At 40.9% G+C, this 19,499-nt stretch overlaps 1 protein-coding gene across 1 annotated transcript; it reads left to right on the top strand.

Annotated features, from left to right (window-relative positions):
* Positions 1 to 3,971: 3,971 nt before the first annotated feature.
* On the top strand, positions 3,972 to 18,355 carry tp73 (tumor protein p73). Its single transcript, XM_062391996.1, has 11 exons — positions 3,972 to 4,214; positions 11,908 to 12,094; positions 12,278 to 12,393; positions 12,715 to 12,824; positions 13,009 to 13,151; positions 13,254 to 13,342; positions 13,483 to 13,610; positions 14,106 to 14,260; positions 14,449 to 14,581; positions 16,078 to 16,171; positions 16,361 to 18,355. The coding sequence occupies exons 1-11, from the start codon at positions 3,993 to 3,995 to the stop codon at positions 16,760 to 16,762; spliced, it is 1,779 nt and encodes a 592-aa protein (XP_062247980.1). The 5' UTR covers positions 3,972 to 3,992; the 3' UTR covers positions 16,763 to 18,355.
* Positions 18,356 to 19,499: the final 1,144 nt, after the last annotated feature.

The raw sequence follows: 19,499 nt of genomic DNA, 5'->3' as shown, positions 1-19,499 counted from the left end.
CTGACTTGGTTAATGAATAGTCATGACAGAAAAAGAGAGAGGAGGGGGGGGGGGGGGGGCATTTGTTGTTAGATGCGAGGCCAGTGTAGAAGGCCCAGTCAGGCGGGGGTAACAAGTGAAGGAGAAGGGAGGCTGGATGTGTTCTGTATCCTCCATCATGTGCCGCTCCACACCGAGGCCATCTGGCCGTGGAGAGCTTGACTCTTTCAGCCACGTTTGACCACAGCACAGTGCGAGTCCTATAAGAGCCGGGTCGGAGACGTCGTAGATACACCCCATCTCACCGGTTAGGAGCCTTAAGATGCTGTATGGTGTGGTAAGTGAACAATATGGAATGGATTTTGTTGTGGAAACATTCAGGCTGGTTTTGAAAATGTTGTGGTCTGATAGTGAAGCTGTTTAATGTTTCAGAGAAGTGTAGAGTTTTGCTTGTAATGTTGATGAACCTTGGCTTTGGCTCATGATCCCTGTTTCCATTCAGGGGCAGTCAAACATGTGATGCAAGTGAATATATTATCTGATCCCTCATCATGCAGTGTGAGAGTGAGTTGATGTTTGAAAGTCAGGATTGCGTTATTTTTCTTGCGTGCATAAGAAGTGGCCAACGTGAATTTAAAATTGTATGTTCATGAGTAAACATGGACTTTAAAAACGCCCCTGGCACATTCTGCTCCAGGTTTAGTTCACTCTGCTTTAACTTCATTTTACGCTCACATTAACTATGAAGTAATAATAAATTAACTTTGATAATGTGATTCTAAAACATAACTATTCACATGAACTTTATAGAATATAATGTTCTTCAGGTTGTGGACAGCTTAATGATGCATCCTGTTGCTGCTCCTTTCCAAGTATTCCCAACAGGGGGCAACCTTCTTCCACATCTCTCCACATTTTACCTCCTCTCATCCCCACCTCCATTTAACATAGCTTGTGAGGTTTAGCCATGCACCAGCTTTCTCATGATGCCATGTCATTAATTTATGCGGCCTCACTTTTCGTTTTGGTCAGGTTGTTTCTTTATTTTCAAAAGAGCCACACACTAGCATGTGTGTCTGGGTGGTAAAACACATCTGTGCCATGTTTTAATTACACCATAGGCTTCAGTTTAGCATGTTGATGCTCTCTTTGTAATCAGCCAATAATGTTTCACTCATCTTGACAAGTGAGGGCTGTTGTTGCTCCCTTATCTATGCTTCTAAATGTTCTTAGCCGTTAAAGCTCGGCCCTGAGTGGCAGCTAACAGGATGGCTGCCCACAGGGGACATCAGACTCTGTTGGGATGGGAAGCTTAAGCGCTCACACACACACAAACATACACACACGCACACACATACACACACACACACACGTGGTTGCAGCGGAGGTTTGTAGCCCTGTTTCAACTTGTTGCAGATCAAGTTGAGACATTAAGTCCAAGCACACCTGTGAGTGCATGTGTTTGTGTGACAGTGTGCATGCCCCAAGTGTCAAGTGTTTTCTGTTGTCGACACACACACACCTGGACTTACAATTTGCCCTTAAAGTCCCTTTTACTATAGCTCTTCTTCAAAAATAGTAAAGCGTGAAAAGTCATTTAATGGAGGGAGCACTCAGAATAGGCTATTTATATACTTCTCAGAAAGGTAACATCAGCAGAGGATCTCACTCTCATACTTTTCTTATAATGGTATATATGTAGCAAATGCCACAGTTATCCCACCTTTCTCCACCACATATGACACATTTAAGACACTTGTACATACATTACGAAGAAAGCAAAACATAAAACAATTTAAACAAGTGAGGCATTTTTCCATTTTTTCCCAACCACTCTTCAATTGATTAACTTTACGATTAATGGACTAATCGTTTCGCCGCTGCATGTGATGAGTGATTTAGCGTTGTCACTGATATTAGGCTGCAACACCAGAAAGTAAAGCATAAATCTATCATAGATTAGAAGTTTTTGGACTCTCAGCCCCCACAGATGCATGCGTCCACATTCAACCTATACTGTTTGCGTCAAGTCGAGGACACTGACCTGTCCCTTTGCTTTCAGCTCATGAACTCTAGCATGAAGTTTACATATCCTTGTGTAACTTTGTTGTAGTTTCTGAGGTTGAAAACACAAATAAGCGCTCAGGGACAGGATGTCCAGGTGAACTGAGGATATGAATTCAGCTTATGGTTTTATAACATCCATAAAATAGGTAAATTAAGACAAGTTCCAGCACATCCAGTCTAAATTAAATTCTACCCACAAATTAGAGTAATTAAATGTAAAATTTTAAACACGTTTATTTATTAAGTAATCGTAAATACTCTCTGGGCTTGGTTGGGTTTTAGATTCTAAACGAATGTGAATAAAAAAAAACAGTTTACAGTTAAACTAAACCATTTAACAAACCATTTACTCAGATCATCCTGGGTCAATGATTTCTGCGTCCATCGGTGTTCAGGAGTCTCTGTTTTTAAAAGACAAACTGTTGATGTAGAGCTGTATTGATATACAATAATGGGTGCAAGGGTCTGACCCTTGATCTATACTTTCATGTGTTTTCCTTTTTACCTCTCTCTCTCTCTCTCTCTCTCTCTCTCTCTCTCTCTCTCTCTCTCTCTCTCTCTCTCGCTCTCTCTCAGACCAGACAGTGTTTACTTAGTGCAGGCCTTCACAAGGTGTTTTGGAGCATGTGTGTACATGCGCCCCGGCATTGCCGTCTATGTCCGGGCATGCCATAATTAGAACGTCGTACCATTTTTTGGGTTCCCATCCTTCTTTGCCTCTCTCCTTCTCTCCTCTCGTCTCAGTCTATGGTTTCTCTCTCACCACTCCAGTCCTCACCTTCTGTCCCCTTTCCTGGCTGTACATGTGTCTGTGTCTGTGGTGTTTGGTGTGTGTGTGTGAGTGACTGTGTGACTGTGTGTCCACTGATGCACACTTCTCCTGCACTCTCTTTGCTTTACTGTGTCTGGACATTTCTGACTGAAGATTTAACAAATGAGACCAAAGCAGTAAAGGATGTACTACTTGAAAAAGAAGGTAAAGATTTTATGTTTTTCTGCTCATAGGGTGGTTGTGTATGTGTGTGTAATGTCATTGCAAATTCAGTGTGAATTTTACAGTCTCTGTCAGTTTTGTGACACGCATATGGACGAGACATTCATCTTTACTTTAATAATCTATATTATTTAATTGTTGTCATTATCATTGCTTGTAAGTTTTTTTTTTTTGCTGGGTTGGATATGATACAAATATAAAACGTGGACTCATTGTAACTGATGAGCAGAAGTTTAACAAGTGGACTCACTGTTGCTTTATGTCTTCCGATTTTCCGGTTTTTCCTGAAGTACTGTGACAAAGAAATTGACAAATGTCCATGTAAAAAGAAACACAGGGTCACAAAGTAGTTTTCCTCCTACTGTACAGTAGCTGAACTCTTTATGGGCCTCACACAGTGCATTAACAGAAGTGTCGCTACACACAGGGCAACAAATCTTCACTCGCCTCTCAAACACAACGCAGAGGACAACAGGGGAATGACAGGCAATTAGGCAGAGCACAGATTACGCTTGTGTTGCACAACTTGCCTCACATAGCCCCAAGGAGCATTCTGTGAGGACTTCACTGCAACCGTCACACGCACACATACACACACACACAAACACAATCACAATCAATGTTATCCTGAGCTTGTGATGATTTTTTCCTCTCTGTCTTTTCTTGTGAAAAAAAAATCAAACAAACAATGCTCAGTGAAGATTATGGACATCTACCTAGACAGTTACATGTGTGCCAACACTCATGTAGCATCACAAACTCGCACACACACACACTTCCCACAACTCTCGCTTCCCAGTGTAACCCGACCTCCCTGCAAGCTTCCAAGCCCCTGTCTCTCCAGCACCTCTACCTGTGTCCTCCCTCAGTCTCCCTCGTCCCTCCTCCGCCTTCCTCATTCTCTTCCCTCTTCCTTTCTCCCCAGTCCCAGTACAACCTGCTGAGCAGCAGCATGGAGAGCCTGGGGAGCCGTGCGACCTCCGCCAGCCCCTACAGCTCCGAGAACGCCTCCTCGTCGGCCGTGCCCACCCCCTCACCCTACTCCCAGCCCAACTCCACCTTCGAGGGCCTGTCCCCTGCCCCTGCCATCCCCTCCAACACCGACTATCCTGGACCGCACACCTTCCAGGTGTCCTTCCAGCAGTCCAGCACCGCCAAGTCTGCCACATGGACTGTGAGTACAACACACTTTCTTGTTGGATGTGCAATGTGTGTGTGTGTGTGTGTCTGTTGATTAGTGGTTCTCTGCCTTTTTCTTTCTCTCTTAGTGAGTAACTGTATCGCACACACGTAAACATCCACATATCGACACAACTCCTTCACCCAGTCATCCAAGTCAGCACATGTGCTGGTGTGTCACGTGCAAGAGAGAGTTGTGCATCATTCAGTAATTGATCATGTCCTCCACTCACCTCTAGGAATCGAATCTAGTGCAACTGGAAAAGTTTGGTATATGGCCGAGACCCCTTTTGTCCAGTGTCCAGTGTCCTGCGAGACAATTCAATCAATCAATCAATCTATTCAAAGAAAACAATGTTTGTCACAAAATATGTATAATATAACTTTAGGAATTGTTTAATCACTATGTGTGTAATAATAATAATACAGTAATATTTAATATATTCAGAAAGACTGTTACACTAAGAATAAGTCTTTATCCATTCTTGACACTGTTTGTGTTGCCTGTTGATTCATAGTAGGTGTTACTGATATTTACTATTTGACAATATATCACTTTTTCAGATATTTATATATATATATGGCATATATAATATAATTTACAGGTTAGAAAAAAGCCGTCGTAGTTGAACACAACTCAGAGGTGTCCTAACTAAGACTTAGACCAGACCTAATGAATTCAACACACGCAACTGCCGTGTGATGTGATGGTGCTGAGAGACAGGTGAAATGGGAGCTGCGTAATTCCTAGTGACCCAATGAGGGGTCTACTGCTGGAAAGGTGTCACCTCCGACTGTCACACAGTTGACCTCCCTGAAACAAGAGTAACGAGAGACAAACTGCACTTCCTTCACTCTGTGTGTGTGCGTGTGTGTGTGTGTGTGTGTGTGTCTACGAGCCTTCAGGCCTGTGAGTGTCTCGGCGTGATAGAGTGAGGTTTTCCTGCGTGGCTGTGTTTGCTGGGAGTAACCATGCATGGTGCGGGCAGTTTAACTCAGTCCTCAGTGATGTAAGAAGATCCCCCACTGGACATTAGAGTGGTGGTCTTTGACCTGCTGCTTTTCTTCTCTGTCTCTTTCTTCCTCCGATCTTAACACACACTCATGGCTGTCACCTCTGGCGCCTAAAGTTTTTCCCGGTCCTCTCTTAAAATACGTCTTTCATCTCTTTTCTCTCGTCGATTCTCTTACTAAGGTCTCTCTCAAAGCCAAAGTGCTTTCATAGAATCCAAGAAAAACATGGACAATGATGTAATTTAAGTTCAAACCTGTTTCATCCCAGATGATTGATCAAATCAGCGATAATCCCTGATCATCTCTAAACATCTTTTTAACTTTAACTGAAGGGCAACTGCCAACAGATAATTTTGTGTTTCTACTGACTTCACCATCCTGCGGCCCCATGTTGCCTTTTGCGACAAACAAAATAAACTCCTCTTATCCACTTTGATTGGGTGGATAATAGCTTGAAAATGATCTGAATTGAATCAAAAAAGAAGAAAGCGTTGATTGTACCTGCCTGAACGTCTCAAATCATGGCTTTGTTTGTGTGTGTGTGTGTGTTACCGGCAGAAACAAAAGAGTTTTGTTACTGGCACACGACTTACGATACAGATGATGAGGCAGCAGGAACAGGACTGTGCGGAAGCCTGTGATTATTCAGATGCCTCTGCTGCAGTTAAACAGGAGGTATTAGAGTGAGACAGAGAGAAAAAGGGTGATTGCTCATAGCTTTTATGGAATTTACTGTAATGCTTTGTTTTTCATCTTTCACGCCTGATTATATGATTGTATAAGAAGATGTACTTAAAGATTATTATACAGCAACAACAAAGCATTTCATGTGTGAAATGATGCAGTATGATAGGGTTTAATCCTCTCGGATACTTCTTGATGCCGCTGAAGTTTTGCTTAAAATGCCGGCAGGACAATGTTTTGTTCTGAATAAAAATGAAAGTAAGCAGTAGTTTTTCATTTTTTACCGATATAAAAAACACAAGTGTACATAAACATGTGCCAAGCTACATTAGAGCTCAGTGGGAAAATATGTTTAAAGGATCAAAAATCAGATCAAGGAAAAGTCAAGTCTCTCTCAAGTCTTAGTTTTGAAAAGAATAGAGATTAAGGTCAAGCCTCTTGGAATGGAAGGGGATTCCCCCAGAAATAACACAGTGGATGATGATTTTGTGTGTGTGTTTGTGTGTGTGTGTGTGTGTGTTTGTGTGTAATGTGCTTGCACATGTGGGTATGTGTGTGTTTCTGCAAGATTCTGTTGAAAGCCCTGGTTTGAACATGCTTAAAGAAAAGGATGACGATAGCTGGACCAGACGGAATCACCTTGTTTGAATAAAGTTGAACAGTCTGGGTTTCCTGCAGATTTTCAAGGCCTCAGGCAGTGGGGAATGCCGAACGCCATAGAAGCATATTGACTGTAATCATTTACCTGGTTCCCATCCCCTCAGTTAGAGTGGGTGGCATTGGGAGATTACAAGAAAGGTTAGGTTTGTGGTTGTCAAGTGAAAGACGAGAAGAGAAGAGACGAAATGATAGGAGAGGAGAGGAGAAGAGAAGAGAAGAGAAGACACAATGCTTTTTTTCAACTATCATAATGTTTCCACTTGCTGTAAATCCATCCAAGCCCATGTTGAGCTCGCCTGGTAATCCCCCAGTCCCCCGCCTGTCTCGTCAAGACGCCGTGCATTAGTGATAATAGCTCTGAAACTCTGCCGCTATCTCGCCCCTAGAAGATGATTCCTTGGCGTGGATGCCGGCAAGCGTCACTGCGACTGGAAATGAGATGTAACACCTCTGCCTTGTCAAATAATAAGACTTCTTTCCATACTCTCAGACTTCAGTTTATGTGAATGTGTGCGTGTGCGTGGGTGTGTGTGTGTGTGTGCGTACAGTATGTTTGGGGGATGATGGGGGGGGGGGGTTCACAGGCTCGAACATGCACTTCGCAGCGGCTTGTCAGAAGCTGCTTTTCCCAGCTATTAGTTTCTCTCCGTTAGGACACAGGTCCCAACACGCCCCACACAATGCGTCCTTCCCCTCCTCTCCCCATGCATCATCCGCGGCCACATCACCACTGGCTTACCTGTCCTGTCGACCACCGGATCTGGGAAAACACACTGGATAAAGATGGTGTCTTTCACACTCAGATGCGAGCCAAGTACATGATCTTGTGTGTGTGTGATTCTATAAAAGAGAGGTGCTTTTTATATTCACCCGGTAGATGTACTAGAGAAGATAGAGTCTCCAGGATTGATATCTTAACTAATATCATCCCTGTTAACATTATTCAGTACCCTCAGTGGAAATCTTGACTGCAGCATGTCACCAATCATGGATACGAATATGTTTTAGACTGCTCTATTCTGCTGTGTGTCCCTTAACACTCACACTGTCTAAAACTGTGTAATTGCCTTGCTGTCATAAATACACTTTTACTATCCATACCTCACCAGTGATGGGCAGTAATGCAATCAATACGAAGCCATTCAACTCATTCTATTACTTCTTACATTATGTAATCTGTCAGTTGGTTGAATAGGTTAAAATCATAATTTTTATATCCTTATAGACTAAAAGAAATTCTCTTAACAATAATGCTTTACAAGAGGGAAAAAAAGAGGAAAATTTGCAGTGAATTTCTAACAGGAAAGAAACAATTCTTTAAAAAGTCAGTCTGTTAAGGTCATCACATCTTTTTCCCAAAGTCTCTTCGAAACAAACAGCAATTACAGTGTGTGTTTGTGTGTGTTTGTGTGTGTGTTTGTGTGTGTGTTTGTGTGTGTGTGTGTGTTTGTGTGTTTGTGTGTGTGTGTGTGTGTGTGTGTGTGTGTGTGTGTGTGTGTGAGTGTGTGTGTGTGTGTGTGCGAGCGCGCATGAATAAATGTATTTGATATTTGGACAGTTAAGTGGATTTGCAGCGGGCAAGTTGTTGCTTGTGTATATGGATGACGGTCTGGCAATCATCACCCTGTCTCCATCAGCCTGTCAGGACCTGCCTCTGCTGGTCCACACTGTAGAGGGATGGACGGATGGATGGATGGATGGATGGATGGATAGATGGATAGATGGATAGATGGATAGATGGATGATTTGACTGTAAATCCAAACATAGATGTCAGGGTTACATTAAACCTTTTTGGGATGATTGAATAAATGTTACAAATCCATATATCTTATTTTTGAAATTATGTGATGAAAAAGTAAACATACATTGAAAAGGGTATTTTTATTGTCAATGTCGTTTTTACCCTCAACAACGACAGTGTCTACATCAACTTAAATCAACAGATTGAACAGATTTAATAACATCCGGTTGAACCTTCTGCAATTGCAATCTTTCTTTTTTTTTACATTTACAAATTCTCTGTCTAAAAGTATTCCAAATTGATTTTCGCCCTCAATTTTATTTTCTTACCCATATTAACAGTTTTTCCACCTCAAACCAAATAAGCTTTCGTCAGTAGTTCTTTGTTCTCACTTTCAGTCACTCCTTGTCCTTTCTCTCCATCCTTTCATCCCACCCTGTGTCCTGAAACGAAGCCCAGCTTATTCATCACTTGTCTGAATATTATGCATCTCTTGTCTGAACAGGTAGATACACGTCAGATAGTGTAGTTCCTTCATTAATGCTGCGCTTCTTTCGATGACACAAGGAGCTGACCTCCCAGACTAATCTGTGATGCATGTATGTGTGCGGGCCTATTCCCTGTCAGTGCATGTACACACTAGTTGATGTGCTGGACGAGTTGAGACGTCTCCCATGGCATCTGCAGGAAATGTAATTTATGACTTTTTCATGCACTCTGAGATTTTTAAAACCCATATCGTCGAACCACTGATTCCTACTGTCTCCGCAATTTCTCAAGAACCAATGGTCACTTTTAATACTCGGCCATCAGGACTTCAGAATAGACCTGGAATTGCAAAATTGACCAAGGTGCTGTACAATAAAAACCATGTAGAGAAGCAAATGACTAAAACTAGAATGGTAGTCAGTAGAGTTTACAAACACATTTAAATCCACAGGAACCAAATTTTTATTTGGATCTGCACCAAATTGCAGACACGTTACGATCAGTCCTCTCAACACACCGGGTTTCTTCATCAAGATCCATTAATTATCCTTTGCAAAATCAAGGAAACAAAAGACAAAAAAAAATAGTCAATATCTCACAATGTAAAAAAAAGGGATTTTCTGGAATGCTCCCTGATCCAGATCCACACAAAAACTGAACGGGTTCTTTTCTGACCCATACTGCATCCTTCTACCAAGGTTTGAGGTTATCCTTCCATTAGTTTTTCAATAATTTTGCCTACAAAAAACACCAACCAAAAAACAAATGGACAGACGTGGAAACACTACCTCTTTTGAAGGCAATTTAGATAAAGATATAGCTTTGAAAAATAACAAAAACAGCTAAAAACTCATAAAGCCTGCCAAAAACGTGGATCATCCATTTACAATAAGAAATGCCAATGGAAGAGAAACTGTTTTATCAAACAGAAAGCAATGAAACCACCAGCTTGACAAATTACGCTGCCTGCTAATTTGTCGATAATTTGTAATTACGGAAAAAGTCTGCTGTGCTCCTGCTGTAGGATAAATCAATGGATGTGTATTTATTTTTTTAGATATGAGTGGTTGTTGCTTCAGGAAAAGTCCCCAGCTTTGTAAATAAGGACTCTGCCTGGCTTTTGTATCTCAGAAAAAATTATTTATTCATGGTATGGATGGGCTGTTCAGACTTGTCAGGGAAAGTTAGGTGGGAAAAGGTAATGTTGTGCACAGGTATTTCCATTGCCCTCAAGGGAGTGCTCATGGCTAAGGGTGTGTGTGTGTGTGTTGGGGGGGGGGGGGGGGGTGTGTGGCTGTGAGGGGCTTAGTAACGGTGTCACAACAAGGAATCCAAGCAGTTGCTGGCGTAGGAATGACTCTGTGCCAGTCGTCATCAGGCCAGATGCTGTCTGGAGGGAGAGACAAACCAGAATTGGAATGATAGGAACAAATTATAAAAATATTTAAATGAAAGTGGAGTCCAAATTAAAACGTGATCTATTTGAGTTGGGTGAAGATGGGTTTTTGTCGCTCAAGTGGATACTACACTTCCCACAATGCAGCAGAAATCTTTATGAAAATGTTTTGTTAGACCCAAAATGCCAATTTGTAATACAGTCTTTTCATAAACTTCAAAATATTATCAGGTGTTAGTTTTTTGAATTTCCTACAAACACACTCATCCATGAAGGGTGTCAACATATTCACTATTTACCACATGATTAAAGTCAACCAGATAAAAAGTTTCAAATGATAATTGAGGATTCTAGTAAGAGGTTTGAGATGCAGACCATTAATGTGGTCATGGTTTACAGTTCCAGCTTCTCTCAATAATAATAAATAATAATAAAAAAGACACTAAAGTTTTTTCCAATAGGACATGGGAGATATTGAGCTGCATATGCTTCTGCCAATTGTTTCACTGTTTCATCTGAATTCAAGCTCACTGTTGCAAGCCCACACAGGACAACTGTCGTCTTCTGTCTTTTCTGGAAGGTCCCAAGTTCAGCGGGGGAAGATTTTTGAGATTTGGTGATTGTGTCGGGGCATGTTAAAGCTCTCCATCCTTTGTCCCGGTGTCTTTGCGATGCGTCTGAACAGGCATTCACACGCATACATACAAGTACACACCTGCATGTGTAAATGCTCAGAAACAAGGAGTCATTGAAAACTTAGCTAAGCCAGCTCAGCACAATCTCATTGAACCAAATGGATTGAACGCAGTAAAATACATCCTGCGCTTGTTTCACCTTTTCCCCATTTGGTATTGATACACACATACAGACACACACACACACACATATACACACACACACACACACCCTAACCCACACACCATATTTTGAGTCTGTCCTTTTATGCCTTTCCTCTACCATCTGCAGCATCTCGCATTACTACCCACATACCCACCCTGCTGGATAATAATCATTTATTCATTCTAATAACCCAGTATTTACTTTATAACACCGACCCAAATTTACTGCTGACAGTTTTACAGTTCACTTTACTAACGCTCCCTTTCCTGACACCATGTGTTCTTCAGTCATAACATTATACTATAATTACAGTGTCCTATTTGGGCCCCACAATTTTACCATAAAATTATATTTTGATTAATTTGGATTTTTTCACTTGAATCCATTATCTCTGCTGCACTAATATATAATGTAATGGCTCAAATCACTTGTTCTTCTCATTAAGATACTGCAGCATCTCTTTCAACATGATTAATCTACCTATCTTTTATCTTATTATTCATATCAATGTCTTGAGGAAACAACTCTTTATGTCTGTCTTTATTGTCACAAGTCCAATTTTCTGTAGGTTATTCAAAAAACCTCAGGGCGTGAACTGATGACTAACGGATCTGATTCTTCACTTTGGAAATGAGCATCTGTAAAATTCAAGAAAGAGAAAGAAACCTGGTGATGCACATTTGAACACAGCAACTGTTTGGCATTTTGTTGGCTCAAGTCTTTGCCTCACTTGTGCTGATGTTCTGAGAATATGTTAGAGAGATGCCTCTTTCATTTTCACTTGTTCCCATATGCACACCGTCATTGTCACAGATCACTGACTTGAGTCCCTCTGGCCTTGTGTCTGTGCCTCTCCCATCCAGTACTCGCCCCTGCTGAAGAAGCTCTACTGTCAGATTGCTAAGACCTGTCCGATCCAGATCAAACTGTCCGCCTCTCCTCCACATGGCAGCATCCTCAGAGCCATGCCCGTTTACAAGAAGGCGGAGCACGTCACAGAGGTGGTCAAGCGCTGCCCCAATCATGAACTGGGACGAGATTTTAATGACGGTAAATCACACAGTATAGGAGATAAGACACATTACTCATGTTGCTGTCATTTAGGCCTTAAGCACAAACATTTTGTGCAGTAACATATTTAAAAAACAGACTGTGTGGTGAATGAAGGGTGTGATGCTCTGAGTTAGATCAACCAACTGTATCCTCACCTTTCTTCCATCATTCTTCTCACAGGTCAAGCAGCCCCAGCCAGTCACCTGATCCGGGTGGAGGGGAACAACCTCTCTCAGTATGTGGACGATCCTGTCACTGGCCGACAGAGCGTCTTCGTGCCCTATGAGTCTCCTCAGGTTGGTAGCTTGTTATGATAGAGACACACTTTACATTGTAGTGATGTCAGTTCTAGTGAAATACTTAATCGCATCTGTAAATAAGGATGAAGGTCATCAAATAATCCCAATAGTGAGAAACTATCTAAGGAGGTTAATGAAAAGCATCAATTGTCTTGGCTCACATCAAAATGCAGTACAGCACTGCCCCCTGGTGGTGGATTCGTCACACTTACAGAGGAAATCGGAGGTTTGCTTGTCTGCACATGGTGCGTAATGAGAGATATTGTTTGATTCATAAAATACCTTAAACCCCTAAACATTGATTGTTGTTTGCTGCAGGTGGGGACTGAGTTTACCACCATCCTGTATAACTTCATGTGCAACAGCAGCTGTGTGGGTGGCATGAACAGAAGACCCATCCTCATCATCATCACTTTGGAGACCAGGGAGTAAGTCAGCTATACACAGGTCAAACACATGGCTAACCCTAACCTTCCCACTTAACCTTCACACCCTATCTAAACCTCATGGGGACTTTTTGTCCGTATTAGGAAGACAAGTCCCCATAATGTCACAGTGTGAACAGATTTTGTTCATTGTGAATGTAACAAGTACATTTTCTTTTAACTCCAGTGGTCAGGTCTTGGGCAGGAGGTCGTTCGAAGGTCGGATATGTGCGTGTCCTGGCAGAGACCGCAAAGCCGATGAGGACCACTTCAGGGAACAACAGGCCCTGAATGAGAATGTGGCCAAAAATGGCAGTGCCAGTAAGCGCAGTGAGTCGAAATTCTGAGACATTCACGGAATGTGAATGTCTAAGGATGAGATTGTGAAGCATGTTAGAGAAACCTGTTGAAGTTTGATTCTGTCATCTACAGACTTCAAACAGAGTCCGCCGAATATCCCGAGTCCAAATATTAACATGAGGAAGAGACGACACGGAGAAGAAGAGATTTACTACATTCCTGTAAGTCATTTACACACTTTGTTGTAATTAGTTTTACATCTGATGTGTGAGGTTTCAACCCTTAAACTCAACTATGAACCATTGTTCAAAAGATGTGCTCAAACGGCTGTTGATTGCGTTTGGTGTCGTGTTGGCCGCAGGTTCGTGGCAGAGAGAACTTCGAGCTGCTGATGAAGATTAAAGACAGTCTGGAGCTGGTGGAGTTGGTGCCGCAGCCGCTGGTGGACTCCTATAGACAACAAACGCAGCAGCAACTGCTGCAGAGGCCGTGAGTCACTCACATACACATGCACAAGCAAACAGACGACCATTGATGAATTTACATACTGTAAACATGCTTAAAAACACTCAATTATACACAAGGACCCTGTTTAGACCCGGTATTATCATCCGCTCTGACCTAATTACAAGTTGGCAGCTCGAAGGACAGGTGTGATGCACCCAAGATGCATTGAGGAGACATTTGAGATTGGGTCTCTCAGGTATGAACAGGGCTAAAGAGAAATACAAAAACCTGCTGCCAGTATTAAATTGTAGTTACTCTACCTGTGTAAAATGCAAATACACAAAACATATAAAAGGACTCTCACTTTGCCATACACACAAATATATCCACACCCAGACACACTCATTTGCCAGATGAGGTTGAAGTTACAAACTCAGTGTAGAATGAAATAACCTCCACAAGAAGCTGAATAAATAGTCCTTCACACATATCCCACGTATCTTACTGAACTCTGCCTCTTTGTCCTTGTTTCTCTAGGAGTCATGTGTCATCCCCCTCCTCTTACTCACCAATGTCCAACATGAACAAGCTTCATGCCCACGGAGGCCTGAGCAAACCGCCTTCAGTCAACCAGCTGGTGGGGCAGCAGCCCCAGCAGCACCCCACTGTCCCCACCTCCATAGCTCATATGGGTGAGTTTATACCTTTGGGTGTGATTCAAACAAAACACAGGTAGCATGTTTAAAACTTGTATGTTGATAAAGGTTTCATATCAGAAAATATGAATACGAATAATTGTATGCGATTCTAGTATGTAGTACATCATAGAACAGGTCATCTGCTAATGATTATGTATTGACTGCCCCTTCCTCTGTCCCAGGTTCAAACATGCTCAACAGCCACCACATGCAGGCAAACGGTGATATGAACGGGGGCCACAGCAGTCAGACTCTAATGTCTGCCTCCCACTGCAGCCCGCCCCCTCCGTATAACCCTGACCCCAGCCTCGTCAGGTACCACACCCTCCAATGACACCTCTCCTCTCTTCTCCTGTAAAAAGCCAGCAGACAATCACATGCACTTGTTGATTTAAAATCATAGACTGTATATAAAGGTGGACGGCATGTCGGCTCCCAAACGTGAAGCCATACCATCATTATTCGCCCTCTGATGGCAGGCTGCAGCATAGCTCATAAACCCTGCCCACTCCACTCCATGTTAGTGGATGGGACATTGACCAAACTAAAAATAACACATCATATTGAGTTTGTTAAAAGCGCAAGATGGTAGCACCTCTAATTTTTATACAACCATGTCATTGTGTCATGTCTTGTCAAGGTTCTATGGATTATATACGAACAAGTGGCATGTTGATGCTTGATCATCTGGCCAAACTTTGTTTTTTCCTTTTTTTGGGAGGGGGGGGGGGGGGGTCCTTTTTGCAGTGAAATGTGTAAAGATGGATCTGTGTAACACAGACTGTTTGATTTGATCATAGTTGCTTTGCAAAGACTCGCAATTACATCACAAATCTCCCAGCAACCATGGCTGGTGCCACAATGAAAGTCCAAAGAGGTATTAGCTCCATGCAATTGATAAATAAACCATTTAGTAAACAGCCTAAAAGGAACTTTAAGTGGAAAGGTTGTGTTATAGCAACAGGTTAATTAATGTTTGAGTGAAGATAAGGAAAATAAAAAAACAAATTGTGCTGTGTTCTGTTATCAGTGTAAGATAAAATTGTCTATGTCTTTGTCGACTGTCTACAAGCAACTAGTGTTCTTACCTTAATTCGCTTCAACTAGTTGCATGAGCTAAGTGTCTGAATCAGATGTCAGGGTTTGTTATGAAGCCCAAATGTGAGTCATACACATACATCTAAAAACATTCACACAGTCACTATGTATACAGCCTACATATACCTTTGCAATGCACTACAGTGGATTTTCTTCTAAAGAATCTCTCGTTGTTTACGTTCTGTTTAAATTGAAAACTGTTTACTCTCTTACTTTTCTATGAGAATGTGTCAATGAAGTTGTTTGACTGACACAAATTTAACTTTTTTTTTGATACATCAGACTTTGTCCAGCTTTTCATTTTCTAGATCATCATGTTTATTTTGAATTGTACAGTATAGCGTATTTTTCGATTACATTGTATGTTACCATAACATTAACATTTTATGTATTTATAATAAAGGTTCTTCACCAAAGCAATTATGGCCTTATGAATCATTAATATAAATGCATTTTTGTGGTTCTACCATAATTGCATCTATCAAGATGTATGGTTTCTGTGGACTTGAGGCTTAATATAAGCCCTAAATCCTTCACACGGATTTAAAATAAACTAATATTAGATTGAGATGATAGTGAGATGATGATGTGATACAAGCACAGCTGCACTTTTCATCTGTGTCAAATAGATTTGTTATATTTCAGTCCTACTTTAAACTTTGTAGCTGTGGTCTGATGACAGTCTAAGCAGCCCTGCTTTTTTCCCCATACAGTTTCCTGACCAGTCTCGGCTGTCAGAACTTCGTCGAGTACTTCACCTCCCAAGGCTTCCAGTCGATCTACCATCTTCAGACTCTCACCATGGAGGTAACTGCTCTGTTTGTTTGCTCACTACCTCACAGTGACAACAATCATTACAATATCAAATGCTAGGTCATAGAAAAGGAGAGAGGAAACAATAGTGAACGTGAACATTTTGGAAACCCACTATCATTATCTCTCTTCTCTTCTACTTCATACTCACACTGCTCCAATGTCTGTTTGTGCCTCTGTCAGGATTTAGGCGCGCTGAAGATACCAGAGCAGTCCCGCCACGCCATCTGGAGAGGTCTGCAGGACATGAAACATGGCGCTCCCATCCAGCTGCCCGCCCCTAACCATCACCATGACTACCAAGGACAGCAGCTCCTCCGCTCCAGTAGCAACATGGCCGCCTCAGCGATGGCTGCCATCGGTGCTTCTGGTGGGGAACTGCAACGCCAGCGCGTCATGGAGGCCGTGCACTTTCGCGTCCGCCACACCATCACCATCCCCAACAGGGCGGGTGTCGTTGGGACGTCAGGTATGGCGGCACCTGGTGATGAGTGGGCTGACTTTGGTTTCGACATGCCCGACTGCAGAATGTCACGTAACAAACACTCCATCAAGGAGGAGTTCATGGAAAGTGACGTTCACTGAGGCTGAAAAGAATCTCGGGACTGTTTTGACAGCGTTATTGTCACAATCAGCCTAATTGCATCGTACTCCAATGTGGATCGGCTCTTTATATGTGCAGGTAGGGGTTTCTACCAGTGATCTTGCAGAGAATCAGGTTTTGTTTAGAATGTTTTTCAGTGTATGAATGCAAATTTCCTGTGCTTTCTTTATTTTGTGCATGAACACTTGCTCCATCCAGGACTTTGAACATGAGATACCACAAAATATGTATCAAGTTCTCCGTGCGTACACCACTGCGACAATACAACTGTCAAGGCAATGCCAATGGAAGAACACATTGTTTGAACAGTAAGTTTTCTGACTCTAATGATCGCAGGTGACAAGTGAGGAATATCAAATATTCTGGGAGGCGGGATGTTGTTTGGTCTCACAGTGCAATAATAGATTCAACATATTTTCTAACAGTCCAGACATTTATAGTGAACATCAACTGTAGCATTGAATAGTTTTAATTTGTATCTTTTTCTTTTATCATAAACCTAGTTCTCAGCTGCCTTATTTATTGCTCTTTCAGTTTTACTTCACTTGTGCAAATGTATATACTGTAGCTTGTAAATGTTTTAGACTAGCTGGGTTGAAAAAGGGTATTTAGCATCAAAATGAAAACTTGTGTTTCCTGTTTGAACCAAATGTACAGAGGCGATTGGTAAATCAGTTATGGGATCACCTAGTAGTGTATATTATAATGGAAAAGATAACTTGATGACTTCTAGTTCAGTATGCCCTTATCATTTCAATGTTCAAATTTATTAAATGGGATTTGGTATGAATAGCGTGTATTCCATCCAAGTCAACAAGTAAAATCAAAAGTAAAACATTGCATCCATTACCTTTTTACTGTGGGAGGTGTTGTATTTATATATACTAGTATGGAAACACACTACAAAACAGCTGAGAGGCAAAATATCAAAAGCAGTATTATATCTTAATAGAAGGGATTCAATCAGAGTTGTGAAAAATACATTAAGAGTGGCATCCCTGTTTACGACACTAGACAAGACAGTAGTATGTGTCTACTTTTGGATGCATTTTGAATAAAACCTTGCGGGGCAGGGTCCTCATACTAGCTGTGTGTTTCTTCATAGCACTTGTTCGTGGATATTTAATCATTAACAACATTCCAGTTTCAATCCATTGCCATCAACATGATTGATCATTGTGCAATTTTAGTATGGTGTCAAATTTGTTTTTAGTAAGTAGCTGACTTTGCACCATGACAATAATCTCTACCTGAGATGCAGTAATTTTTCCATGGCCCTCATACGTTCACACTTCCACCGGCTAACACCAACTGGTCAAAGACAGAGCACTTTAAGGCTTTAGGTAAAAGGATTTAGGATTATTTGTGCTTATAATCAGTATTATGCATTGTCATAGTGTAAATAGAAATAGTGCTTTGTTTTGATATTCCAGGTAAGTTTTTTTTTATAAATATATAGAGATCATTAAGATGTTTGTAACTATTGCTGTTCATCAATGTCTATTGGTTTCTAAGGTTGTAAAGTTCAGTGTGTTTTTTTTCTTAAAACCGTGGATATTAAAATATTTGGCGTCTTTCATTGTCTCTCTTGATTGAAGTTGAAAAATGTTCAAGACTAATCACTGCTCTGAGTTTTTTCTTATTGATAATTATGTTAGTTTTCACACACGTGGGATTAATGTCTGCACCATTTGATAAGACATGCATTTGAATTAAGATAGATATGATAGCTTGATGTTACGTGCGATTTGCACAGGTACAAGACAGAACAGGTACATTGGAATTCTTATGCATCGCACATACAAAAAATGATATACACATATCAATAGAATATAATAGAAATAATTAAATATTATATAAAAATTACTTAGTTCTGAGTTATTGCATATAAGCACAATGACTTCACTGAAATATTGAACCGAAGACACTGAATTATTGCACATAAGGATAAATGGTTGGAATTGGTGAGGCGTGTGTGTGTAGTAACTCCAAGCCGGAGTTGTGGGTGTGTCTTGTGTCTCGGTTCTCAGCATCAGAGATTTCAGACTCGGAATCAAGACTACGAATTGCCTCCTCATTTTCTCCGTCCACTTCTTCATACATTTTCTTTAAACTGTAAGTCTGAAATGATTGCGAAAAGCCATACTAACACTCTGGATAAAGAAAATCAAAAGCATATTTTCAAATGCAAATCAATCGGTCTATTAAGTATATACCGTTATATTTTTTTACGTCTGTTTACAAAGTCAGAAAGGAAAAAGGGAAATAGTGATTTGTGGTGATCAAAAACAAGATATTTAATAAAAACTGAGAATATTAAATGATTAAATACATTTATTTCAAACATATAGAAAAGAAACACTCATGCGTAAAATAACAAAGGAAATTAATACTGGTATTTTTTTACCCATGTTGCATTAGAAGGGTAGAGATTCAAAAAACATATTTGTTCAAAAAAGTAACAAAATAAAAAATAAAAATAAGGATTTGTGATGATCAACAACAAGTTAGTTGGTGAATGCCTGAAGTACTGAATGATGAAAGTCATTCACTGTAGAGATGGAGTAGCTTGAAATGGGCGCATTTATGGAGCACCAATATGGTTTGTGAAAACAGAAACAGGGATATTAAAACTCAGTTCATTCTCAATCATTCCATTAAATAAGAGAACCCTAAATAAAACAAAAGAGTATGAAGTCTTAAAAAATATATTACTTA

This window comes from Platichthys flesus, chromosome 7, assembly GCF_949316205.1.
Source record: "Platichthys flesus chromosome 7, fPlaFle2.1, whole genome shotgun sequence".
NCBI classification, from domain to species: domain Eukaryota; kingdom Metazoa; phylum Chordata; class Actinopteri; order Pleuronectiformes; family Pleuronectidae; genus Platichthys; species Platichthys flesus.
This window is presented reverse-complemented; position numbering and strand designations above follow the sequence as displayed.

Excerpts from the sequence above, each read along its gene's own strand:
- tp73 (XM_062391996.1), top strand. The coding sequence starts at position 3,993 with ATGGAGAGCCTGGGGAGCCGTGCGACCTCCGCCAGCCCCTACAGCTCC. Across the intron at positions 12,394-12,714 it reads TGCCCTATGAGTCTCCTCAG|GTGGGGACTGAGTTTACCAC; the intron begins GTTGGTAGCTTG and ends TGTTTGCTGCAG. Across the intron at positions 12,825-13,008 it reads ATCACTTTGGAGACCAGGGA|TGGTCAGGTCTTGGGCAGGA; the intron begins GTAAGTCAGCTA and ends TTTTAACTCCAG.